This window comes from Trematomus bernacchii, unplaced genomic scaffold (genome assembly GCF_902827165.1).
Source record: "Trematomus bernacchii unplaced genomic scaffold, fTreBer1.1, whole genome shotgun sequence".
In the NCBI taxonomy this organism is placed as follows: Eukaryota; Metazoa; Chordata; class Actinopteri; order Perciformes; family Nototheniidae; genus Trematomus; species Trematomus bernacchii.
In genome coordinates this window covers 698,776-725,970 of record NW_022987531.1, presented here as the reverse complement: position 1 = coordinate 725,970, position 27,195 = coordinate 698,776, and the positions used below count along the sequence as shown (strand labels likewise).

General features: G+C 41.3%; 1 protein-coding gene across 5 annotated transcripts in view; it reads right to left on the bottom strand.

Annotated features, from left to right (window-relative positions):
• The window catches only part of rasgrp3 (RAS guanyl releasing protein 3 (calcium and DAG-regulated)), a 79,531-nt gene that overhangs the window by 33,505 nt on the left and 18,831 nt on the right, over positions 1-27,195 (bottom strand). For 4 of the 5 annotated variants that reach the window (XM_034122461.1, XM_034122452.1, XM_034122443.1 and 1 more), the window contains exons 2-8: positions 19,536-19,662; positions 19,149-19,251; positions 17,156-17,218; positions 14,574-14,705; positions 13,760-13,907; positions 9,256-9,429; positions 2,485-2,601 (exon numbers count right to left, since the gene is read on the bottom strand). In XM_034122461.1, coding sequence (XP_033978352.1) covers positions 2,485-2,601; positions 9,256-9,429; positions 13,760-13,907; positions 14,574-14,705; positions 17,156-17,218; positions 19,149-19,251; positions 19,536-19,605 — 807 coding nt within the window. In that variant the 5' untranslated portion in view covers positions 19,606-19,662. The remainder of the gene's footprint in view (positions 1-2,484; positions 2,602-9,255; positions 9,430-13,759; positions 13,908-14,573; positions 14,706-17,155; positions 17,219-19,148; positions 19,252-19,535; positions 19,663-27,195) is intronic. The other variant, XM_034122462.1, reaches the window with a different exon arrangement.

Here is a 27,195-nt window from a genome sequence, read left to right as displayed (position 1 = left end):
ATATTGATGTGTTCAAATGCTCTTCTAAACAAAACTGAAAGTCCATGAAAAGTTGTCTTTCTGTATTTGTGAATGAAGCGCCATCTCCTGGTTAAATCCTGAAATTGAAATTCTGGCAACGCCCTCTTGGAAAATAGTGGGAGGGCTTAACATTCCCAGATACTGGTCTTAGGCAGGTAGCAGGCAGGTAGCAGGCAGGTAGCAGGCAGGAAGCTGTAAGCTGGAGTCTGAAATAAGCTGCTACATCTGTATAGGTATGGCCCTACAATATATCATTTAAATATAGCATGATAGGTCCACTTTAATGTAAATTTAAATTTAAATGTGAAGGAATGTGTGTATATTAACTGTGGGTTTTTCTCTGGAAGTTTTTCCTTGTACGATGTGAGGGTCAAAGGACAGATGATGCCGTTTTTCTCATACTGATATTCCGCTATGCACGCTGGGATTTGGTGTTTATGCGATGTGAAATCCGAAAACATTTAAAAAAAATTAAATAATACATTATTCCGAGTGTGCTTGCTTTTCTCTTTGAAAGTCATCACATAACGCCATTGTAATACACGTTTCGGCTGCATTAAATATGACATATCTACCGTAGTTAACTCTATTTATAGAGCCCTGATGACAAGACTTCTAGACAAACAGGAACTGCCGCCAAAACTGAAACTTGACGTGGAAATTGGTATATTTATTTATTTATTTATTTTGGGGCGTGGGGAATGAAGAGAAAACAAGATATGAGCATTTATACCTATAACCGCCAGACGGGATTTTGACCCCTAATATAAACATAGCCTACAGTATGGATAATGCTGAGCTATACTTTGCGGCCACACCCCGTTGCCAAGCAACGTTTATTGTTTAGGTGTCCTTTGATAAGCAGGCAGTCATATAATTAACTAGAACTAGCTAGATCTGATAGATTCATTTGGACATCACATAAACGCGAGTGAAGTATACCCGGCCGTACGCGAGAGGGAAAGAGAGAGAGAGAGAGATCAGGATCAGCTGCTGCTGACGGAGAATACGCAGCTCTACCGGATCACAGCTCCGCCGCTGTGACGGACCGGTGAGCAGAGCAAAACACACACTAAGAGTAAGACCTAACACACTTAGCTATTTTATCTACTCTGGAACTAGCTATACTAGTTATAAATATGTGTATTCTTTACTGTCAGGTCACTTATTACAGGTTCAGCGAGCTGCACGAGACTGATACTGACGGGCTGTCAGGAGAGAGAGAGGAAAAGAGAGCACCCCGTTTATTTTTCCCATTTTATTATCCAGAATTACTGTAAACTTTTGAATAAAGTAGTTAATCTACTATTAGTAGTTTGTTTAAATGTATTACTTGTGCTGTTTTTTTCATTAACATAAAATAAATCTCACGTACCCCCTGCAGTACTCCAACGTACCCCTAGGGGTCCACGTACCCCCATTTGAGAACCACTGCAGTAGAGGGCGGAGCCTGTGTGAGATATAACGGGGGGTTACGTATTGTAACCCTAGTTATATAAGCACAGGCGGAGCCCTCTACCTAGGGGCCCTGTCTTTCCTATCCCGCTCGCTGAAGAGGGTGTAGGATGACAGTCAGGAGGCGTGGCCGCCTTATATACTGTGTGTCTGCACGCGCATTGAGGTAGGCTCGCCCTGATTGGCCGGCTACGTTTATACAAACTCAGTGTGTGAACGCTCACGTATCAATGATTAGAGTAGTACCCATAGAGTCCAGTAGAGGGCTCCGCCTGTGCTTATATAACTAGGGTTACAATACGCAACCCCCCGTTATTATCTCATTATACCGCACTGTCAATGAATTAAAGTAAATATATAAGTGGTCATGAACACAGTTCTGTCCATCAGACAGAGTGCTGTGCCTCCTGTCATCATTAACGGACGTCTCTTTAAAAATGACCGCTCAGAGGAGAGGATTTCTCATTTCTCTAAACGCCTGCTGCTTCCCCTCCTCTCTCCTCGGTTCCCCTCCTCGACTCCTCCGCTCGCATCTCCTGTGGGCGGGACTGAGACACGAGGAAAGGCGTCGAGGATAGGAGTCGAGGAGGGGAATTAGAGAAATGAGAAACCTTCTCTGTCTGCCCTTTTAAATCTCTTTTAAAACCCACTTTTATGCAATTTTATTGTTGTTGTACTTCCTTTGGTTACTTTTACTTTCTCTTTTAAAATGTGTTTAGTTGCTTTAGTTCATTTCATTTTCTGTATTATAAAGGTTTCTGCTTTTATGTAACAGCACTTTGAAACTTTATAAATAAAGTGTATTATTATTTATATTTTTGTATTACCTAGAAAGAAATATAAATGAAAAAAAAACACGTCTAAGTCTGCCGCCATACAAACACATCAGCATTGGATCTCCTTTAACTGTGCATTAGCTTGTACAGAGCAGGCCTCTCTGTGTGTGTGTGTACTGAATGTTTCAGCGGATGTTCATTAAAGTTAATTTAAAGACTCGTATCGACTTACCTTCACAACTTCTGGAGCCAGATAAGAGTGAGTCTCCTTCAGTCGGGATATGGAGCTGTGGCTCAGCCCCCCCACCACCGCCATCAGAGTGTTGAAGTTCTGCAGAAGCAGGAGTTTCTAGTGACAGTGAAATACATGGAGATATATACAAAATATAATAGAATACACGACAACCATCAAAGAAAAGCTGTAATGAAAAAAACCACTTAAATAGCTTTAAGTAGTATGAACACATTAGTTTATGTTTCCTAGGTACCGTACATTTAATGAGATTTGGCATCAGATTTCAGTCCAGAGGTGATCTAAATACTGAATTGATCAGAATATATTTATATTTCAGTGTAAAAATGGCTTATTAACACATTGTTGGAAGTATGCTTATTTGCTTTCCTGCTGAGAGTAAGATGGGAGGATTTAGAGCACACTCAGTTTGTACATTAAATACGAGGCTGTCGCTCTCAGGCACTTCACTTATCTATCTAACAAAGTACACTGACTGACTTCTATACTTCTGAATTCTATATGTTAATCTGTATAATAATATTGTATATTCTATAGAGATACTCTAGGTATACATATTTCACTGTTGATATGAACTTTTCTCCTTTGGTAATTTGTTTAATTCTTACTGAACATACAGATATATTTGCTGTTTTGTATTTAATTGAATGTTTCGTTCATGTGAATGCTTGTCTTCATGCTGCTGTGACAAAACAGGGATCAATAAAAGTACATGTATGTCTTATCGTATCCAAACACAAACAGTAGAAGCATGTTAGCAACATATTATTTCTGCTCAAGAGAACAAAACAACATATTGATGCACGTTATTTCCCTATATGCACTACAGCAAGGGTTTTTGGTTCAGGATGTCAAATAATGCTCAAACAGTGTCAGCTGCATAACATGCAGTCAGACACATAATGAACCCCATAATCACAATATTAGAGCATTTGGAGCTGGATGGATCAGGATGGTGGTACAAAGGTAGAGGTAGAGTTAGCGAATCAGAGTGCTCGCTGCAGCAGAGAGCAGCTGCTAGGTTTGGAGAGCAAGGACTATAGAATAATAGTGATTCAACTGATGGAGCGGGAACCTGTGATTTTGGAGGATGCTATCATTTATTTTGATATTTCAAACAAACATCAATGTGTCGTAGAAAACAACCCATAATACTCTGATGGCCCTGAGGTTAATACAGTGTGTTCTGTGAGAGCATCACTGAGAGCCTGTCAGCAGGACACCATCTCCTCTGCTCTCTCAATAGATGAGTCTTTCTGTATATTTGATGATATAGTTTCTTCATGAGAAATTGAAGATGGGATCAATACGTTTAGACATTCATGTGACAGGAACCTGGAATAAGATGTAATTTAACCAAAGAGATGTTAGACTCTCTTCATTAAAGCAGATGCTGATTCTGAGATGATAATGTGTTATTGATTGCACTTATCATTAGAAATGTATGAGAGTGGTTCTAAAGATATGCTGCCTTGGATCAACCCTATATCCAGGGGTGCACATAACTTCTTAAGTGAGTTACTCAGATGAGTACCAGGAGACAGCGTTTGGTACTCACCCCACACGAAGCGTGGTCCTCCTCAGTGTCTCCTTCACTGTCCTCTATTTATTTAGATGATGAAGATGCACCTCCCTGTCTCTTTTTAAGCATCCGATTTGCTTTCTCCAAAACTTGTTGCCAAAACTGTGAAGTTCTTGCATTTCCTGAGGCCAAGTGGAAGGATCAAATACTAAGAAATGATCACATGACTTGAAGTCATATCTGATTTCAGATGTGGGAAGTTACTAAGTACACTTATTCAAGTACTGTACTTAAGTACAATTTTGAGATATTTGTACTTTACTTGACTTTGATCTAATTTGTAAAACAGCTTTGATAACACTTTAATGATCAATCATTACAAAACATATCATATATATTATTCTGAAATGGACCAATCTGCACAATGACTACTTTTACTTTTGGTACTTTAACTATGTTTTGATGATAATACTTTTCTAATTTGACTTGAGTAACATTTTGAATGCAGGGCTTTTATTGTAACAGAGTAACACTCTGGTACTTCTACTTTTACTCAAGTACAATATCTGAGTACTTCTTCCACCTCTGTCTGATTTCAAACTCTTCCATAACACCCTGAGTAAGTTTGCAGCTGTGTGTTTTACTCCACTTTGTTGTAAATAAAACTGCAGCAGCTTGACCACAGAGCGTGAACGTTGTGATCAGCTGATTTTGCGCAGTTCTCCAGTGTGTGCGCGGGGCACAGAATGTGCACAGGGGAGTCTCCCACTGCAGCCAGTTGGCCGAGTTTTGGCACAATTCTGTTGTTCATACCGACGTTAACCCTGTCTGTGCACACGGTGACCAACTCTGTCGTCCAGTGATCTAAGCCTCTGCCTCCTGTAAAGGCCGCTACACAGTGCACACCCACCTGAGACCAAAGAACGCGTACCGAAGGCGTCCCGACTTTTACGTCAGCTTCGTCGCCTGCGTCGGCAAGGCAAGGCAAGGCAAGGCAAGGCAAGGTAAGGCAAGGCAAGTTTATTTATATATAGCACCTTTCAACACAAGGCAATTCAAAGTGCTTTACAAAAAAAATGAAAGACATTAAGAAAATGGCATTTAAAATCAGTCAGATCGGCTGCGTCGGCTACGTCGCCCGCCTACGTCGCCCGCCTACGAACACACCGCAAATACTTCAGTCGACGAGTGGCAATAACTGTCCTTACCAGCAGGCAGCGGTAGTGTGAACAGCCAAGCAGAGTGATTGCTTGGACCGACTTTGGGTCCTTCTCAGGTCGATTAAATGGAATCCTTGCGTCCCTCACTTGCGTCGTTTCCCTGCGTTTAGTCCCTCCCACCAGGGAAGCATGGAGAGACGCAAGGAAACCACGAGAAGCAGGGAAATTAGTTTTAAGAGCAATGGGACGTCCTTTCCTCCGGAGCGTCACGTTAAGCGACGTCCGTTTGTGATGACGCCGCACAGCTGTTCGTCTGACAGCAGCCAGCTCTGTCCCCGTTATTTTCACAAACACCCCCGCCTCTGTTAGTACACATTTACTGACACAAACATTTGTATCATCTGTTGTAGACCCAAATAGAGTGGCGAAGTCCCTCCCCTTCCGGTGGACCTCCATGGGACCTTATTTCGGAAAAATTATGTATTGAAGTCAATGGAGAGAGAAAGATTATCTTTCGATCCCGTTTGAATTGTGCCAAGAATTACACATATGATGTTTGTCAATTTAAAAGATAATTTTGCAAGTCAAAAAAAAAAAAATGTGTCGTAAAACTGTGAAGTAACACATTTGTTTGTGTGAAACGCTCAATGAACTACATCTCTGGTCAACAACACACGTCACCAAGATGGCCGTCACTACTGTCTTGTCAACAAAACGATTGACTACCCTCACTATCACCACAATGAAACACGTCCTGAAGAATGTCATGCAAAGCTGCCTGCCTGCCTTCCTTTGATTCTCTCTGAACTGCCTAGTCGTTTTAATGTTTAATGTCAACCATTTGTGCAGATAGCATGAAGTAGAAAAGATCGCTAGCGTTAGCGTTAGCATTTCTCCCCCGGGCTTAAATTGTGTATTATAGAATGACCACACCGGTGACAGTACTCTTCAAAGGGTTCACGAAATATGACTACTACTCTTACTGTTTAACATTTTGGGTTACTTAATGTTACTTCATGTTAAGGCTAATAAAAATGACAAGGCTGTAATGCTAACTAACGTGCTAGCTACTAGCTAGGTAGCTAACTTGATCAAGCCACTCCTGGTCCTTTCATCAGACGGGAAGCAAAAGAATGAGCAAGACCCATTGCTGGTATGATAACAACCTGGTACTAAGCACACAGGCATCTTGTTAAAGTTATCTTATCTTAGCCAGCGCCATATAGATAGATTATATCTATATGGCGTTATCTTATCTTAGCTATCTCTATTTTAGTGGAGGAAAACAATTGTGACATCACTTACGCGACTCTGGGATTTGTAGTCTTTCCAGTTGCGTATTTTTCATAGTCTTATATTTCAACAGTTTTACGACAAACTGTGACTTTTTTGACATGGAAATTATTTTTTAAGATTGACAAACATCATATGTGTAATTCATGGCACAATTCAAACGGGATCAAAAGATAAGTTTTCTCTCTCCATTGACTTCAATACATTATTTTTCCGAAATAAGGTCCCATGGGGCGGAAGTAGATGGGCGTGACTTCGCCACTCTATACATTAAATAAAATAAGAACTCATTCTCAAAAAAGATAAACGCCATTCTTAAAATGTATAAACGAACAATAGTTGGATTAATATTGATTAGAGTGCACAATCGAAATAAAATAATTCAGAGAAGAAAAAGAGATATGTTATCTATCAAAACCCAGTTAGATTAACATTCATTAATCATTGGATTGCACACTTTGTTTGTTTGTGTGGATATGTAGCAAATTAACATTTTAAATAGCACTTAATGACTGACTGAATGGAAATGACAATAAATGAAAATGTAAAACGAAAAAGCGATCATGAAAATGTTTCCAATAAATGAATAAAATAATTTTTGACCACTTTGTTGTTCAGATATATCACATATTTGTAACTAAATTATACATGAATTGAAACAAAACACAGTATAAACTGAGGAGTGAGTCCCGTGAGTTTCATGTGTTTTCTTCACTCCGCTGGGAAACTCTGCTCTCATGTCAAGAAGCATCAGATCATTGCATGCTCTGCATCGTCCAATCAGTGAGCGATACACAGTAAGGGGGCGGGGAGAGTATCTGAGGATTTCACCGGAGGATGGTCTGGTGGTTCCTCGGTTATCGCTCCTCCATTATCGCTCCTCGCTCCTCGGTCCTCGGTCCTCCGGCAGAAATAAGAGCCATGGGACGCTTCTCAAGATGGCGCAGACAAATCAACTTCCGGTGATACCGAGGACCGAGGACCGAGGAAATGAAAATAGTCGACCTGAGAAGGACCCTTTCTCTGACCTCCCGGGAGGCGTCGGGAGGTGTGAAAAGGTGCCGTAAAGAGACGACGGTGCGGGACACACAAACCTGAGTAGGGCGCCGCGAATGCCCGACTGCCTCTGACGGCCTCTGACGGCCTCTGACGGCCTCTGACTCCCAAAATCGGGCTGGTGTGTCCGGGCCTAACTTCACAGGTCCGTCGGTTATGTCCTGCGCGGCTCGGCCAGCACCCAGTTCAGTCAGTCACGGAAAGTCCGAAGATATTTTGCAGGGAGCGAAACGGCAACGGAGCTGCTTAATGTCTTTGGGTTTTTTGACATGTCTCGTAGTTTACTCCATTGAGTGTTGACAAGAAACACGTGTAGACGAAATATGTCTTTTGTTTTGATGTTTTGAGGTACGCAAAGGCGCGTAGTGACACAAGTGACGTTACGCAATTCAGATTTTTGCCGCGCATGCGTACCAGTTATGTGCACCCCTGACTATAATTCACATTCATACTGTGATGGTCTATTGAAAACATGGTAGGTGAATACAACTGAAACAGTTCTGTAGCAGTGTTTATATTCTTCAAACATTTTTGTACGATTTTCAAACATATCAATAAAATATTATGTTAATTTTCATTTAATATTAAGAAATACTGAAACACTCATGTTTGTTCGTTAGTAATTAAAGCCTTTATAACTACATTTTTATATAGATATATATAAATAATCATATAAATAAAAGTGACAGCCTCAGTGAAGGCATCCACACTATTGTGGTGCTGCATTCTGTACAAACTCAAGCCCTTCAGGACAGTGGATATGGGAAGCACATCTAACAATTGTATTTATTATAGACCTATTCCAGACATTATTTAGTATTTATAATTAACATTGAGATACTATTTATTTTGGGCTCTATTGTAATTTCTTTCATACTTTATAACACACTTTACTACAGTACGATAGCGGTTTTGCTAAATGGGCACATATTGTGATAGCTTGGTTTCTTTTCTGTTACATGAAGCATCCTGAACTGGTTTAAGAAGACTTTGTGCTTAAACAGTCCCAAGGACTTCAGATGCTTGCACAATATTGAAATACTTATTTCTAATAACCTATACTGTATGCTTGTCTGCATTTTGATGAGCGATGAATAATAACCAAATTACTTTATCTTGTAATTGTGTAAAAATCTTCATTCACTTATGCAGTACTTTCTTTTAATGCTGTAATACAATATCATCACGAGATTAGGCCTCCAGAAAGGTTATTCTATAGTTAGTCCACACCAAAAAAGCCAAAGCGTGCCTCAGTATAGCTCAGTTGGTAGAGCTGGCGGCCCATACTGCAGGATCTGGGTTTGAATCTGGGTATGGTCTGGGACCCTTAGCCGTGGGTCTTCCCTATGTCTCCCCCTTTCAACCCTGTCACTTAAATAAAGGCACTGGTTGCACAAAGAAAGCAAAAGCAATGATGTGATGAGCTACTTTTCTAAAGAGGGCTTTTGTTTAGAGTTGACAAAACGTTACTGTTGCATCTGAGTCATGAGCAGCATGAATATCAGACAGAAGGTTCTGTTTATGTCTGGTGAGGAGTTCAGGACAGGGTTTAAAGCCTGGACCATGTGAAGCTTAAGCGCTGCTCTTGTCCAATCAGCTTTCTCCTTGGTTCTGTTAAATATTTCTAAACCGTATTAGATGAAGAGAATGCTAGCCATGCACAGTCCATGTTTTGTGGATAAAAAACCCTTGAGAGCCCTGCAGATGGAGATGTCTTACCTGAGCCACGTGGATGTATTTGGTGATGACCTCTGCACGGGTCTGAGGCGTGAGCTTGCTGAGCACCATCAGCTGGACCCACTGCGACACTCCGTTGAACAGAGCGATGGAGCGCTCCAGAGTCGGGTTCTCCATCAGGCAGCCGTGGATCACATAGCTTTGGTAATCAGTGAACTGCAGATAAAATGGTTTTCAAATATCAGTCAACATTCAATCTAGACTTCAGGGACTGTCAGGGATTTTCATTTGGTACTAAAGCCTGTTTTGTTCTTTGCACTGCAAAATCACACTGCTTTTCTTATTGGTATAAAAAAGGATGATGGAAACTTACAAGCCATGTTATCCTCGAGTCTAGTTTAAAAGGAACCATCCCCATGGAACCACGAATGTGCTTTTCAAATGTCATCTCTCTATCATTTACCTACAAGTTTTAAAAATATATTTTATTTGAAGTTAAAATTGTGACCTGACAATTATGGCAATCTGCCAATGAGTTTTTAGTGTTTTTATCCACAGCTCAACATGTGTCCTGATAGAGCCAGAGGAAGGTCAAGCGGTCACACACAGCAGCACTGAAGCGTAATTATGTTTTGTAAATGTCATTTTTTGAGATGAGTAGAAAAATGTAGTGTGAACTAAAGCAGAAGCTCCTTACGTCATTAAATTACATCTTAAGGACTTGCACCCATGCACACATATAAAGTGTTTAAAGGCAGTTCACCCAGAGGCCATTTAACTAAATTAAAGCTCTGCAGCAGGTGTTCAGCCTCCTAGGAAATATACAGGAACATTTTATCAGTGGTACACACAGTTAACCATATTCAGAGTATTTTTTAATTGAGCTTCAAAATGTAAATTTTAATAATTCATCAAAAGAAATTTGACCTTTCAACTTTCAACTTTGAAAAGAATGTCTTTAATACAATAACGTAGTATCTGTCCTACATTAGCAAATAATAGTCTTAGCCATCACAAGCTTCTTGTTACACCAGACCAAGGCTGCAGCCTGAACCTTGATTGTCCCTAAAGAACAAGGCTGGTGAACAAGGTATAACTTAAACATAAAATGTTTTAGAAGTTGAATGTTTATTTCTTCTTTTAAATATATTCTATGTATGGCTCTATTGTATCAGTCACAATCTCTGTCTCCGTAGTGTTAGTCCCTGTCTCCAGCCACTACCTCGAGGGCTCTTGCATCACCATTCTCCATCCAATCAATTCTCTCACCTGTCCCTAGTCACCTGAATGCAGTAGCGGAGCTGGGGGTGGCCAATCCTGGCCACCCTATTGGCCACCCCAAACACCCTCACCACGGGGGCCCAAACCATTTTAGAACATTAAGAAAAAAATGTTTAAGTAACCTTTCATCATTCATCAAGAATGAACATTAATAGAACGTTATATTGATAATGTACTCACTAAACGTACAATTCATTTAACTTATTTTCTTCCAAAAGTAAATTATCCAAAGCCTCTAGTTTGTACACCCCCTTCTATTTACATGTAATGGTTTGGTCCCGCCTCCGCCTCCAAACGGCACTTTCTAGCAGAGAGTGAGAGCATGTGAGGAGCAGGGATGCTAGTACTTAAGTGTGTACCATGTCTCAACGACTAACAAAGTCAGGCTTTCAAAAAGAAAAGAAAGGAGAGAAAGACAAGAGAGAGGGACTAAAGGGCGACAGTATGTCACCCAGTTTTTCAAGAGAAAAGGTGGGTGTGGTCCATGAGTGGTGGAAATGTGTCTGTTAGCTAAGCTAGTCCATTGTAAATAATAATTGTTGTGTTTTTTTTTTACTAAGCTGACATTAAGTACTGTTAATATCTATAAAGAAAATGCAGAGGTTTTTAATTTCACTGCTCTTTTAGCTGACATTTAACAAATGCAGGTACTTTTTTAGCAGCTATTCATACTAAATCAGTTGTCCCTCCCCTTGGAGCCAGGACCAACAGATCCATCTTTAGGATCAGCAGCCCTGTCCCCCCATAATGCTGAACCTGAACCAGCTTTTCTCCCAACTGAAGGAGGTGAGCAGCATTGTGTTGAATGCCATGCCACTTAACATATCTGAAGGGAGACTGGAATACAACATACATATATATATATATCAAAACAAAAAGCTAACATCTAATTTCAATTATACATTTCAAACACAGTATTTTCCCACATATTGAAGTTATATTTATTTGGATTTATGCATTCATGTTGAGAATGTTCCATTAAAAAATGTTATTATTAAAAAGGCATTTACACCATAAAAGATGACTATTGAGGTATATTGTCAGGAATGTTAGTCTTATATCACATAGGGAATTCTACTGCAGCAGAATGTTGCACGTCTGCACAGTGTTATATTTTCACAGCTCAGTGTCAGTAAATATTGTGCAGTTAGTATTGGACTACAAGATAGATGCAAGCCTGTACAGGTAGAGTTATTTTAAGCATAAATGAGTCGGTTGGGTTCTGGAGGTGTGGTTACAGCAATTGTGCTTGGTTGGCATGGCCTGTGCCTGGTGGTGGGGCCTAAAATCTGGCGGCGCCCGTGGTTGTGTGAGTGTATGGCCAGAGGGCAGGACCTTTAAACACATTTACTACCATATTGCCAATTAGTTCAACAGACCCGACCCGAATTATTATTATTTAAATATATTTATTATGCAACACCCGCGACCCGACCCGCATCTTCTTTGTTTTACCCAGAACCGAACCCGGATTTTTTTTGGGAAAAAATAACACCTGCGAATCACTTTTTTTGCATGTCACCCGATGCAGGACTCTGATCCCCGCATCATCCGCCTGTGCGCATCAAAGACGCAGACTCATTGTTCCCACTAAAGTAGGGGTGAGTGTAATAAGGAGGCAAAGTTGACGTTCAGTGTGTTGCCGGGAGCATATAAGTCTGTAAATGTTTTGGTTTTTTAAAAGACTACATTTACATAGTCAAAAGGTCCTTTTGTTCAGCCTCACAATACTATTGGGTGCGGGTGGCGGGGCGGGTTCGGTATTGCACGTCGCGGGTACAGGGCAGGAGCGGGTCTTGAAAATCAGACCCGTGCAGGACTCTGGCGGGGATGCAATGTAGACAGGAATAAACACAGATCATCCTCTGGCTGCAGCTTTGACTGGTACTTGCTTTTGATCAAAGTCAATGCGGAAAACCCGCACTCACGGCCCCTACACACGGCGGCGTGCGTTGACTCTTCAACGCTTCTGTCCATTCACTTTGAATGGGGTGACGTCACGCTTCGCCGAACTGCATTGTGGGAGCAAAGCGTAGCTTTTCTCGCGGTGCTCGATGCAAAAGTAGAGCAATGTTCTACTTTTGAAGCTTCGACGGAGGCGTCAGCCAATCAAATCCCGCTTATGCAAATCTGCCAATTCAAGCGCTAGCCAATCAAACCGCGTGTATGCTGGGAGAGCCAGACCGCAGTTCATTTCCTCATATGCCAAAAAATGGAAGAGAAAATCATCGTAGCGGTAGGGAATCACCCGGTGCTTTATGATCAGTCCCTGTTCACCTACCGCGATACAAACCGGAGGAGCCAGGCATGGAGGGAGGTGGCAGAGACAGTGGGTGAAACTGGTAGGTTTTCGCCTGTTTGGGGAGTTTATATCCAGTGTACTTCGTTTGTTCGTTCATCATATAAAGTGTGACATGTAAAACCTTTTATGCAATTGACAGGAGAGATTCATGTGATTGGTTGTTGGTCGCGTTGCTCGCGTAAACTCCCCAAGCTCAAGACACGCCCACTGCCAAGCGTCAACGCACGCCGCCGTGTGTAGGGGCCGTCACACAGGTAGGTGGAGGTGAAGGGAATGAGCACTTTTACAGCCTTTTTGGTGAGTTGGGGGAACTCTGTCTCCACAGACAGTCAAAAGTGTGCAAGTGACACTTTACTAATCTTTTTCTCGTAATTTTTTTCTCACGCTGCGCCTCCCCTGAAGCTCTCTGGCGCCCCCCTAGGGAGGCGCGCCTCACACTTTGAAAACCGCTGCTTTAGATGATCACTAGAAGAGCCAGCCAGTAGAATTCATCCATTGGTGGCAATGAATGTCTGTACCAAATATCAATCCAATAGTCGTTGAAGGGCTGTTCAACCCGTCTCTCTCTCTCTCTCTCTCTCTCTCTCTCTCTCTCTCTCTCTCTCTCTCTCTCTCTCTCTCTCTCTCTCTCTCTTTCCCTCTCTCTCTCTTTCCCTCTCTGTCTATGTCTCTCTCTCTATTTATTTAGCTAAAATGGTAATCCAACTTCACCAGCTGTAACATAATGAGACCATGCTGGTGTACCAGCTTCCCCATGCTGAAGACTGCTGGAAGACCAGCATAAATACCAGCTTCACCAGCATGGACCAGCTTAACTACCAGCTTCACCAGCTAAAACCATAGATATAGGTAAAATAGACCAGCATGACATCCATGCTGGTCTATGCTGGTTTTTTCAGCAGGGGAGAGCTAGAGCTATCATGGAAAGAAAGTGTATTATTCCATATGTGATCAATGACATACCGATATCCTCCGGATGGACTTGAACTCCAGGAAGGTGAGATGTTCAGCGAGCTCCATGGGCTCCAGGTGGTCGAACAGCAGGGAGGCCTTTCCTTTCTTAGCCTGCTTCTTGCGCTGGGTCAACTTACGCATCCAGTCGTACGACGGACTACAGGGATAACAATTTGTTAAATTTGAGCAAAAACAATCTAAAACATATCTGATACAGTCCTATTTATTGAAAACAATGTATAGCCTACCGTCTGAAGCTACTTAAAGCCTTAGGTACAAGAATTCGCCATTGAGTGGAGCATTTGTCCAATCAAGTCAGTTACTTTGACCCACTGTAATCAGGTCAGGAAAGAGGCCGGTATGGATGTACATCTAAATTCTCAGAAACAACATTTGAGATGGCTAATAGCAGTGTGAGGGCAACAGGACAGTCCTGCATGCCAATGGCACACTCCATTAGAACATCTGTGGCATTTTGCTGTCTATAAAAACTGCACATTTTAGAGTGGCCTTTCATTGTCAGCAGCTCAAGGAACACCTGTGTAGTATAATCATGCTGTTTAACCGACGCCTTCATATGCCACACTTGTCAGATGGATGGACTATTTTGTGAAATTGCTAACATGGATTTTAAACAAATTGTGCAAAAAAATAGAATTACACTTTTTATTTGTTAAAACTCATCACATTTTTTTCTTTTTATTCACTTCCATTTTTGTAGGCTTTAATTATTTTTGGTCATGTGTTACGTAGCAGCTGCAAAATAGACTTGGTACCACTGACCAATAGTTTTTAAAAGGTTATATGTGTATTCGTGTCTTACATGGTGGAGATGTCGAGTAGCTTGAAATGTTCCTGAGAGCCCAGCTGAGCAGCCACATCTCTGAACTCCTCTGTTAACCGGATCAGACCCAGGTCCAGGTTAAACTCTGCAGGGAATGTCACAATCCAGTACCTGAACACACATAGAGACATCAGCAGCAAGTATTTTGACAGTACAAAGAGGGAGGAAAAACAACTTGTGCCACAATGGAAAACATTTCATTTGACCTCCATGAACTTTCCACTAACCTAAACAAAGACCCTTTTGACCTTGTGACCCATGACTCACATGTGATGCCCTTGTATTGTTGTGGTATGGTGCAGGAAGTGCCCAAAAGTTTACGTCACATTTACAACTTACAATTGTGGGATGTCCCCACCCTTTGTGACCCAGCTTAGAGCAATGTTGTCCTTAAAACTCAAGTCACTGGTTTGATTCAAGGTTAAAACAATTGCATAATGTTCATTGTCATATTTAATGCAGACATGAGAGACACGATGTCTTTTGATGTCTGATTTTTAAGTTCGATTCTGCATAAACTGGAATTGTAAGCCAAACTGTAAAACTAGTCTTAACTAGAGAATGCAATTCCTGAAGAAATTGCTAGTGGGAATGCTTTATGCTGAAAAGCTGACGCTAAACTGCTATGCTGAAATGTAATGTGTAAGAAGAAAGTGAAGAATTTAGATTGAAATGATACATGAACACTGGGGGCTTGAATGTGTGATGAGTGAAGAAAAGAAAGTAAAAAGGCTTGGAAAAGCAGCAGAATATTTGAACTGCAAACTTTTGAACTAACTTGATGGCGAATGATCTGTCGCCATGGCAACGGCATTTTATGACACCCCATAATACGCTTAGATGCGTTGATGGCTGCATCGTTACCAAACCTGTGAAGTTTTGGGCCGTTTGGAACATTTTCACTGAAGTTATGAGAAAACCGTGTTTCATGGCGAGCATTGTGTTGCCATGGCAACGGCATTTGAAGAAATCTCAAAACTGTCTCGTAGATGTCTTCACGGCTGGACTGTTAGCACACATGTGAATTTTGAGCACTTTTTGAACATTTTCATAGGAGTTAAAGGGACATCGTGTTTTATGGCGAGGGATGCGTTTCCATGGAAACTGCATATGGTGAGATTTCAAATTTGGCGTAGAGCTGTTGAGGCATGGACCGGTGATATACAAGTGAAGATTGGGGGACGATTGGACCGTGTCCATTGGACTTACAGCGACATCGTGTTTCATGGCGAGTGTTCATTTGATGACACCCCATACTACGCTTAGATGCGTTGATGGCTGCATCGTTACCAAACCTGTGAAGTTTTTGGGCCGTTTGGAACATTGTGTGTGAGAGAGAGAGAGAGAGAGTGTGTGTGTCTGTGTGTGGTAGAGAGAGAGAGAGAGTGTGCGTATGAAATGAACAGTTAGAACTGACTGCTGTCAGTTGGAGTGATGACATCATCGTGTTCCATTACACAGGTGTTTATAGTTGAGCTAACGAGCTCTGGAGAGATCAAAGGTTTGCATTGTTCTGAATGAGAGATAAACCTCTTACATGTGAACGTTTTGTGGAAGAACGATAACAGATATCTGTGAAATTTCAAAACGTGAAGCATGTCAAGGAAGTTGAGTATCTGAAGTGTAATTTTTGTGTACTTTCGTGTTAATAATGTGGCCTTTTTGGCAGTTTAACTAAAGGTGTGCGGCTGCTGCTGTGAGGAAATATCTGCCTGAAATTACAATGGGCTTTAATGGAGACATGTTGAACGTTTTTGTCACTTCATGCCCTCAAGAGGCATTTTGTTTAATTATTTTGCTTAATTATTTGTCATTTTTCAAGCTACGAGATGTTTTCCTACGTTTGTCATGAAAAACTATGTCTCAAGAATGTAGGGTTTGGGAATTATGGCAGTTTTAAAAAAAAATATGAAGGCACATTTCAAGAATTCCCACACTCTAGCTGTGACATCACGCACTCTAGTTAATGTTAAAATCTGAAGAAAACCTCTTTAACAAGGTCTGAACAATGTTTAATATCTCTAAAAGTAAGAATCAGATTTAAAAGTTGTGTTACACGAATAATGTCAGAAAGATGTGTAACATTTTAAAGTTGGAATGAGGTTTCTGAGTGAAAGTATGAATGAACAGTTAGCAGTTGAAGTCGCATGAAGATTTGTTGAAGTCTGAAGAATGTCTCCATTGACTTCCATGTTAAAAATTGGATGAATTATGGGATGTATCTCTGGAATTATGAAAGTTATGATTGATAAAAGTATTAGCCTGCGATTCCCGACCGAGCTGAACGTTTTGATGTTTGAACGGGGTTTCTGCGATGTTGAATGTGGGAGGAGAAGAGGGCCAAAATAATTGGATGGAATAATAATAAGAATTTTGTCCGTAGCATAACATATAGTTGGAATGCTGTATCAGCATTCCCACTAAATAACCACATAAATAAGGTGAAAATAGGTTATAGCATTGGCTTTTCTGAGGGCTAGGGTTAAGATTTGCAAGAAGCCGAGACTAAAAAGTGTTTAATGTGATGTGATGGATGAATCTGTAAGTAAGTAGCACCTTACCTCATTAAATAACAAATCTTCAACCGTGTTCTTTGGCAGCTGTCATCTTTGCAGTCACGATACGTGGGCTTCAGTTAAGGACTTTTCCAAAATGTGAAAAACGTAAACATTGCAATCCAGCCTTCCCCTCTCCTAACCCCGAGATTCCACCGGGTCCGTCTGCGCCGCGTTACGGCTGCGGCGTGGTTTTGGTCCGGCCTCCTCCGGCGTCATACCCTACCAGGCGCGTTTCAGAAGCATTTCAGAAGCGGAGCGTCTTGCCTGCCGGCTCGCAGTTTTTGTTGATTTGGGCATATTTCCTGGACAGGCTACGTTGTACAGACAAAGTTAATAATAACTGTAATATTCCAGTTATAAACGACATGAATCAAAGATGTGTTGCTGTATTTTAGTGTTAAAAAAATGCATTCATCATCATAATTATTCTATATATATAATTTACACTGCCTGTAAACCGGAGGAGAACGCTGGCATTTCTCCTCCTACTTGAAAGACTACGGAGGGATAGGGTCTGCAAAATTAGTTTGTGTGTGTGTATATATATATATATATATATATATATGCTATATATGCTATATATGCTCTGACCGTTCCACTTCCTGCCTGCCCGACCTTACGTTACGGCTGCGCCGCGTCAAAAATAGGATTCATCCTAATTTTAGAGGAGCCCTGCGCCAAGACGCTTCTGGGACGCTTCCGCGTGTGGTGGAATAGCACCCATTGACTAGAGTGGCCGTGAGCACCGTGGCACAGCTGTAACGCGCCCGTAACGCGCCCGTAACGCACCGCAGACGGACCTGGTGGAATCTAGGGGTAACTCTTCCAAAGCAGTGGCTATTGCTTATCTAATTTGACCTTTATGGTAGTTCTCACCTAAATAGCAGATTGATGCATGGAAGAGAGAAAGTAATCTCAGTTGGTTTACTCTTGTGTCCAGTGATCTGGACCTTGGTAGCCGACCATTCAAACACATGTGCCAAAACTAATGCAAATAGAGAAACATCTTCACCAACTTGACAACACATGCGCAGCGTTTACTTAAGGCGCTGCATAAACAAAACACAAAAACGCTGGCATAAGCTAAAAACACAACGGAACCCAGGGGACACTAAAAGAGATGCACACTGCTGGGACCGGAGCGCATGTGGTCACAGCCTGTTTCATAATGGTAAGTGTTTTGTCAGTATATTTTAAATGAGTGGGTTAGCTATGTTAGCTAGCTAGCTTACAGCAGATCTGCAATTATATCGGAAGGAATCATATGATCACATTGTCAAAGTAAAGTCAACAGAAATTACATTTTAGTTAAGTTTCCAACAACAGTGGTAGTTAGTATTTGCAGTGTTTCGTTTATGCAGTGCTTTTAGTAAACGCTGCGCATGTGTCGTCAAGTTGTTGAAGCTGTTTCTTTATTTGCATTTGTTTTGGAACATTTGTATTTTTGATCTGCATAGTTTTTTAAGCTTCAGTGCGTTTTGCTAATGGAAGTGTTTTTGGCCGCTGTAGAATAATTGCACCTGTCGGCCACCGTACAGTACTCATGGATCAATGCTGCCCATTTCAAATTAACACCAAAGCTCCAATAAAGGTCATGGAGAATCAGTCTCTGAAGTCAAATGAAACATCAACTGCTATGTTTTCTTGATTTTGAGATTAAGGTTGGATTTCCTGTGTTGTGGGAATTAATGTATCTAAGGAATCACATTACTGCAGTAAATATCTCGGGCAACATGAAAACAATAGCCAGCATCTTTAAACATTTTGTTAAAACAACATTATGTTATTATTTGATCTTAGTCTTCAACTATTTTGAAGCTACTCTAACTTGTAATAGGGAAAATGGTCTCTTTGTTATTAATCATAAACAATTGTGGCCTTGGTAACATGACTGCTGACAGTGTTGTTTAACTGAACTGAATCCTTGTTGCTTTACAGCCATGTTTTAATGTGCATTAGCTGTGTCTTTCTCCAGGCTTTTTGCCAGATGGGATATATCATCAGGAGTTTTCCCGCCAGTTCTGAGGATGTGATGTACCAGCGGTGCATCAGCAGCAGGATGCGAGGGAGCAGGTTGGCCTGCAGCTCCCCATTATCATCTATGGACAGAAGTGAGTCACAAAATGTCAGCAAATTAAACTTAAGGTACCCGGCACTGTGTTAATGTTAATGTTTATGTGGTGAGCATAAATGGGCCGTTTCCCTAATTACTTATCTGAATGAATAGTCCTGATGAAACTTTTAGTTGTCAACAAATCTGATATAAAGAGGCATTTGTCATTGTCTGTGTATCTTAAGCGTGATATATCTTATGTATCTGTCCCTGACATGTTCATTAGTTGCTATTATTACACTTGGTTGCAATTGATTCAGGGTCACCTACCAAATGCACGAGTGCATTCTTTGAGGAGAGCATCTAGAGATGCTGCCTTTCCCAATGTAGATGCTCCCATAATCCCAAACTGGATTCAACACTTCCTGCTCACTGCTCTGGACCAATCAGGGTTTTCCTGTGTGCAGGAGAGAGAGTATATGAGTCTTAAGTATGTAAGTAAGTACGTTTTTGTTAGCATGTGAAGTCATCAATTTGCTCATGTATTTGTTAATCATTATTCAAATACTTTAGCAGACAGTTGCTAATAGACATATTTCAATCAATGTGACCTCAGAAGAACTGCTAATGTTTATGGATGTTTTACTGAGCCATTTCAAGACAAAAGAAGACTGTCTTAAAGCAATATGTTTTTTATGCACACCAAATATATTTAATGCTTCACTAAGGAAGAAGCAAAATGAACTGAAACCAATGTCCACTAACGCAGAAATATTGTGGGGTGGAACATCTATGCAGGAAAACCTACTGCCATTCCTAATGACAACATATCTTTAACAGCAGTAGTAACAATATGTATAGCTAAATTAGAAGTAATATTGACACTATTTACATACAGAAGGTTACCATATTGTATATATGTCATTCTATTCAGAGTGGGAAGTAACAAATACAATTTAAGTGACTTTATATTATTTACTGTATATTGTACACCATTGCTTATGAAGATTCACATCAGAACAAAACATGTTATATCCATGCTATATGCACTCCTTTGTGTTGGTCTGCTGCCACAATGAAGGGCTTTGCCTTAATAGATGTGGAAATTAGAGTTATGCAACACTATCTGTCATTGATGACGCAAAAACATTTCTGATTCAGACAATCCTTACATCAATGTACCCCAAGGCCATGTGGATACAGTGAAGTATAAACTGGGCTCACAGATCAGCTGCACTTAAACATCAGGGCAAAGTTACTGATTGCTTGGTTGAAACTGGAATTGTTTTACTTACAATGTCACAAATCGAGTTTTGAAAACCAAAACATTTAAAAACTATGGATAATGAAACCTTTTTTACATCATCACTTAAGGACCCATTATGACTGCTTTCTTTTCTTTCTCTCTTCCTTTCTCTCTTTCTTTCTTTCTTTCATTCTTTCTTTCTCATTCTCTTTCTATGACCTGGACATACTGTAGTGCCTTTTGTTCAGGCTGTGACTCATAACATGACATTTTCTTTCCAAAATGATGATGGTTAGGACTGCAGGTTAGATTATATGTTTTTAAATAATATTTTTACCCTTGACAGAAAGGCTTCAATAAACCATAATGACATTTGAACAAATGCCAGGGATATTTGTAACCACAACAATGATAGTTATACTGAAACAAAGACATGTCTGGAATGAGTTGGCATTTTAACATGGTTTATCCATTGTTTAGTTCAACATTGTTTATCCAAATTAACACCAATGGATCTTTCTTGTCTGACCAACAAGAAGCGCCCATGTCAAAATCGTGTAGGATAACTATTCATTAATTGATATATATTTTTTCAGTTGCAATTGCACAAGTCGTGAAGAACCCAGACAAAGTACAATATTCGCTCTACTCTGAGCTCTGTTTTGTTCTTCACCAGCTCTATAGGCTCTTAAGCTGCTAAATCCTCCACTGTGTTCACCTTTAGTATTTAACTGTGTCAGTGTGCTGGGCAGGGGGCATACAGGGGGGGGGGGGGGGCGACAGAGCTTTTCACTGCCTGCCTCAGCCAGAAACAAGATGTTTACTTCCTCTTACTTTAAACTGTGAGGGATACATTTATTAAAAGAACAAATGATTTCAACAAGCTGTAGATATACATTATGTATTCTGTTTCAAATGGTGTTTTATTTTTCTAATAAGGAAATGGGCTAGCTAGTAGTGTTGTAGTACTCGAGACCACTTTTTAACGGTCTTGGTCTTGTCTCGGAATCGACTGCATTTGTTCTCGGTCTTGTCTCGGTCTCGGACCTATAGGTCTCGAGATTTTAACTTCTTATTATACATCCATGGTCGAGACCACGGCTGTTGCTGGGGATGTGATTGGATATAAAACGCCCTGTTTACAAAATTAAACCAATAACGTGACTTCACGTGACTCCGAATCTTTGCCCTCATGTGCTGCAATGTTTGTAAACATGGCACTGATCTGTTGTTCTTACTATGTGACTGTTTTTATATGAAAAGGATAACTTTTTGAATAAATATGATGAAGTTGAATTGATATCTTACGTATATATGTCTTGATGAGGTGGATCTTTAAGATCAAATTGACTATGGTATCTTACACATGGAATCTTAAGTGTATCATGTAGTGTTGGACAGTAGTCTGGTTCCGGTCTTGACTCGGTCTCGACCTCTTAAAGTAATAATAATAATAATAATTCATTTATTTTATATAGGCGCCTTTCAAGGCTCTCAAGGTCGCCGTACAAATACATAAAAAACAAGATACACAATAGATAACACCAGCATAAGAAACATAAACAAGACAATGCAGTATATAAATCAATCAAATAACCAAATAAATAAAAACAGAGGATGTGTGATGGATAATGATCAGGGTGGATATGCGAGTGTGAAGAGATATGTTTTGAGGCGTGATTTGAAAATGGGGAGAGAGTCAGTGTTGCGGATGTCAGGTGGGAGGGAGTTCCAGAGGCGGGGTGCAGAGCGGCTGAAGGCTCTAGACCCCATCGTGGTTAAACGGAAGGGGGGTGCAGTGAGGTGGAGGGAAGCAGAAGACCTGAGTGTGCGGATGGGTGTGTTGATGTGCAGGAGGTCGGAGAGGTACAGAGGAGTGAGGTTATGGATGGCCTTAAAGGCGAGGAGCAGAATCTTAAAAACTATACGGGATTTGACGGGAAGCCAGTGAAGCTGCTGAAGAACAGGAGTGATGTGGTTAATGGAGGGGGTTCTGGTGATGATGCGGGCGGCAGAGTTCTGAACCAGTTGAAAAAAAAAGTCTTGGTCTTGTCTTGGGCTCGACCTCTTAAAGTCTTGGTCTTGTCTTGGGCTCGACCTCTTAACAGAATACAAAAGGAAACTGAACAAACCCAAATCCCCCCTTTGACATGGAAGCATGTGGTTTGTCCCAATTTTACCCAATTGGCTGCTTGCAGTATTTATCCTCAGCCCTTAGCCACGCCTTTTGCTGAACCAGGAAGTAACGACCACGTTAACTCAAAGAAAAGTTATACAAACAAGTACTTTTGTTAGCTGTGCTAAAGTGTGTGAAAATAAACGAAATAATGTCAGGTTACAAGCAAATAAATCGTTTACCATTTAAAGGAGACATGTCATGGCCATTTCCACTGATCATAATTCCATTGTTGAGGTCTACTAGAATAGATTTATATTGTGCAATTTTCCAAACTCACATTGGTTTCTCATACAGCATCTCTGTAAACTACTTGTATTCACTGAATTTCACTCTCTGCCTTTAACGGCTCGTTGTAGCTCCCTGTGAGCACAGTGTGCTCTGATTGGTCGGGACGTTGTGAATCGCGCTGAGCTCCGTGGAGGTGTGGTTTCCTTGTTTAGCGATACACAGCGAAACACAGCCAAACTCATCCTGAGCACACACAAAGTCACAGCCGAAGTAAAAACAATAAGTGTGGCTTGATATTGAGTAAGAAAAAGGTTGATAAACGCTGTGAGAATGGGTCTGCAGAGAGAATTTCGCCGCAATCCCAACTGTCTGTTATCAGCCTGCAGCCAGGGAGGAGAAATCAGCAGAGCTGCCTGCACTGTGTGTGTGTGTGTGAGGAAGTCCGTGGATTGGTCAATTTGGACCAATCAGCGGGGACTTAACGTAACGGCTCCGCGGACGTAACGTAACGGCTCCAGGGATTGGTCCATTTCGTTCCGGGTACGGGATTACATCATGCCGTACCCGGAAGAATCAAATGGACAATGACGTATCTCCAACGAGGCGTTTTGGGGAGGTATTTTCTGTATTAGAGTTTTACTCGCTACAGGGTGTACTTTGAGGGTTTTGACTCTGCACACCGTTTACATGCATAAAAACCTTCATAACACACAAGGGGACGGTTAATAACCGGAAAAGCATGACATGGGCCCTTTAAATCAAATGTCTGGTGTGAACTGTTGGCATGTTTTACTGCAACTGAAATGAAGCAAAACTACTGGAGGTGAGGTTGCATCCATCTCTCTCACACACACACACACACACACACACACACACACACACACACACACACACACACACACACACACACACACACACACACAAACTGACAGTTGATGTTGACATAAGCGTCACAGAAAACAGTGATGTCTTTCTTGCCTCACCAAGGTGATGGCAGCTCATTACACACTGAGCCATAAACAAGGTCCAAACCACTGGAGCTCCCACAATGCAATGCTAATCCTCATTTAGCTGCCTGGATAATGTGGTTGGTTGCTGATATAAATATCCCAAGCAGCAAAACAAACCACAGGATAAAATCAAGTGTAAGACGTCTTACTATACTACTCTGTACCATCACTGATGTCTCATTTAAAACCCATCTTGTATTTTTCAAAGAGCTGAATTTTGCATTCGTAGACAGAAATATTATCTGTAGCTGAAACCTGCTGCCTGCTCTGATCTATATACTCTTCGACCTTAAAGGTCCCATGTCATGCTTTTCCGGTTATTACCTGTCCCCTTGTGTTATGAAGGTTTTTCTGCATGTAAACGGTCTGCAGAGTCACAAACCCTCAAAGTACACCCTGTAGCGAGTAAAACTCGAACACAGAGAAGACCTGTCTATGCTGCCCCAGAACGCCTCGTTGGAGATTTCTCTTTTTCTCTTTTAAGTGACGTAACGACGACCCAAATGGACCCATTGGTCCAAATGCGTGGAGCTCCTCACACACACACACACTCTTTTAGCAGTGAAAATGTGACGCGCTGGAGGGGGGGGGGGGTTCTAGTGGCGCGCTTACACTGTAGGTGCGCCGCGTTTGGGGGTGCGAGGGGGGGATGCGGGTGCTAGTGGAGCCTCGCAGATGGGGCGAGTGCAGCCCCCTCAGCATCCCCCCCCCTTCCCGCGTCCATTCGCGATGTCTCGCTGTCTCGCAGCAAGCAGGAAACCACACCAGTAAGCCAGCTCACACTGTCAGCTCCTCGCAGCAGCGAGCTGACCAATCAGAGCACACTTGGCTCACAGGGAGGGGGGGGGACAGGAGCTCCAACAAGCCGTTTAGGACAGAGAGTGAATACACATACTTTACAGAGATGCTGTATGAGAAACCAATGTGAGTTTAGAAAATTGCACAATATAAATCTATTCTAGTATACCTCAACAATGGAATTATGATCAGTAGAAATGGCCATGACATGGGACCTTTAACACTTCACCCTGTTAAAGGTTTGTCAATACATCTGTGTCCTTCCCCAGCTGACACACACATTTGCAAGTCTTGGACATGTTGACTGCAGGGAGTGGGATGAAACGGGAAAGTGCTCTAACCCCTGAGCCCAAACCTCCATGTCGGCTCTTATCGGGATAGCTAGCCCCCTGCCTGCTAGTGGCTATGTGATCCTATACAAGCTTTGCATTAAGCTAAATGCTAAAGTCCACATGCTAACAAAATATTAGTTGTATGACATGTATCTTGGTTTAGCAGGTTAGCATGCTCACATGTGTGAACACACGCTCCTGTAGACTGCATGCGATGTAACTGCTGAAACTATTTGCAGAATGCACTAACCCACCTGACCTACAGGGTCCTAAACAGCTGGATCTGTGCATCACAGAGGGACTCAAGCCCTCCCTTTTCTACCATATGATAGCATATAGCCTAGCGTGTCGCTGTGTTGCACAAGTGCAGTGCATGGCTGTAGATTATTGCTCTAGCTAGTAGTGTTGTAGTCGAAACCACCTTATCTGAGACCAAGACATGCCCAAGACTAGAGAGTAGCAAGACCAAGACAAGACCAAGACTTTAATCTCAATTACCCCTTGTTTTCTATTCGGTTTGGTCAAACCACTATATATGTCCCTTGCTTTGTCATTGTGGCAGGTGGGTTTGCTGAGTTAACACCTGTAAAGTAGCTGTTATATTTATAAGACTTATCTTCTGTTGCCCTCTTTTGTAGACCTAGTTAGTAGAGATTCTTGGTCTTTTGGGGGGATTTTTAGCTTACTAAAAAACACAGTTTCAAGTGTCTTGTTACTGCTTGGTCCCTAACTGTGTGTGTGTGTGTGTGTGTGTGTGTGTGTGTGTGTGTGTGTGTGTGTGTGTGTGTGTTGTGTTGTGTGTGTGTGTGGTGTGTGTGTGTGTGTGTGTGTGTGTGTGTGTGTGTGTGTGTGTGTGTGTGTGTGGTGTGTGTGTGTGTGTGTGTGTGTGTGTGTGTGTGTGTGTGTGTGTGTGTGTGTGTGTGTGTGTGTGTGTGTGTGTTGGTGTGTGTGTGTGTGTGTGTGTGTGTGTGTGTGTGTGTGTGTGTGTGTGTGTGTGTGTACATATATATATGTATATATATATATGAATGAATAAATACATTGTTCCTTGCCTATCGATGGATAAGATCTTAAAATGGACTGCTTCAATTTAGTGATTCATCATGCATCTGGTGATTCCAGAACTAACATCGCTGAAAATAAATCGAATTTATAAACTTGTCTATAACTGTACTGTAGTCTGGGGGAATGCCATCAAAATGTTTGTGTATTGTTATTTGCAATTGTAGGAAAATCCAAATATGGCTTCCTTTTGTTTTGTTTTATATTTATATATTCCCTGTGGTTTTTGTTAAGTCTGGTACAAGCCATAAACACAAAATGTATATATTATTATATACTTTTTATGGCAAACATGTTAGCATACAGTTGCTCATTTATACTTCCAGTGCTAACAGAATAACATGATATGTTATTTGGAGTTGTTCTGCTTGCCTGCTCATGAATGAAAGCTGTACCTATACTCTCTATGACCAGCTGCTAAGGAGAAATGTGTGGTTCTTTAGCTGCTAAATGCTACACTGTGATCACTAGCTGTCTATGTGCTGTTAGTTACTGGACGGTGTTTAGGGGTTTGTTAGAGCTTTTTCTAACAGTGAAAGTTAACCAAAACAGTTCCAGGTTTAATTATTGTCAGTTTTCATAACACAATTACACAACAAGTAATTCATTTGTGCCTGTGCTACATTAGAACAAAAAATCTCTGTAGAGCATTTTTTGAATTTTCATCAGCAGCAGCAACAAAAACTATGATGCACACCTCTAGGCACACCAGCATCTTCAAAATCAACATCATGGAAACACCATCCTTCCGCGCCATGAAACCAAAAAAATGATCTGTAAGACATTGGAAGTGCTCCAGCAGAAAAGACCTGCAGAGTCTGTGGTCATTTGTTGTAGGATCAACACAACGCCCCTTCACAGAAGCAGTGCAAAAGCATAACCAGTGCACCTTTTCAAAACAAAAGCAGCTTGGCTTGCTTGAAAACAATTCCATCGAAATCCATAAAATCACTTTAATGCTGAATACAGGTCCATAGCAGCCATTGGCAATCGCCATGTTGTTACTTTCAGACAGCTGATCTCTAAGGCATGTCCTTTGTCCAGACAACAGTGTAATGCTTTGCTGAATACTTTCTGAACATAATGTGATCATTCAGTGTTAAAAGACTACTGTGAAATAGATTACAAAAGGTCA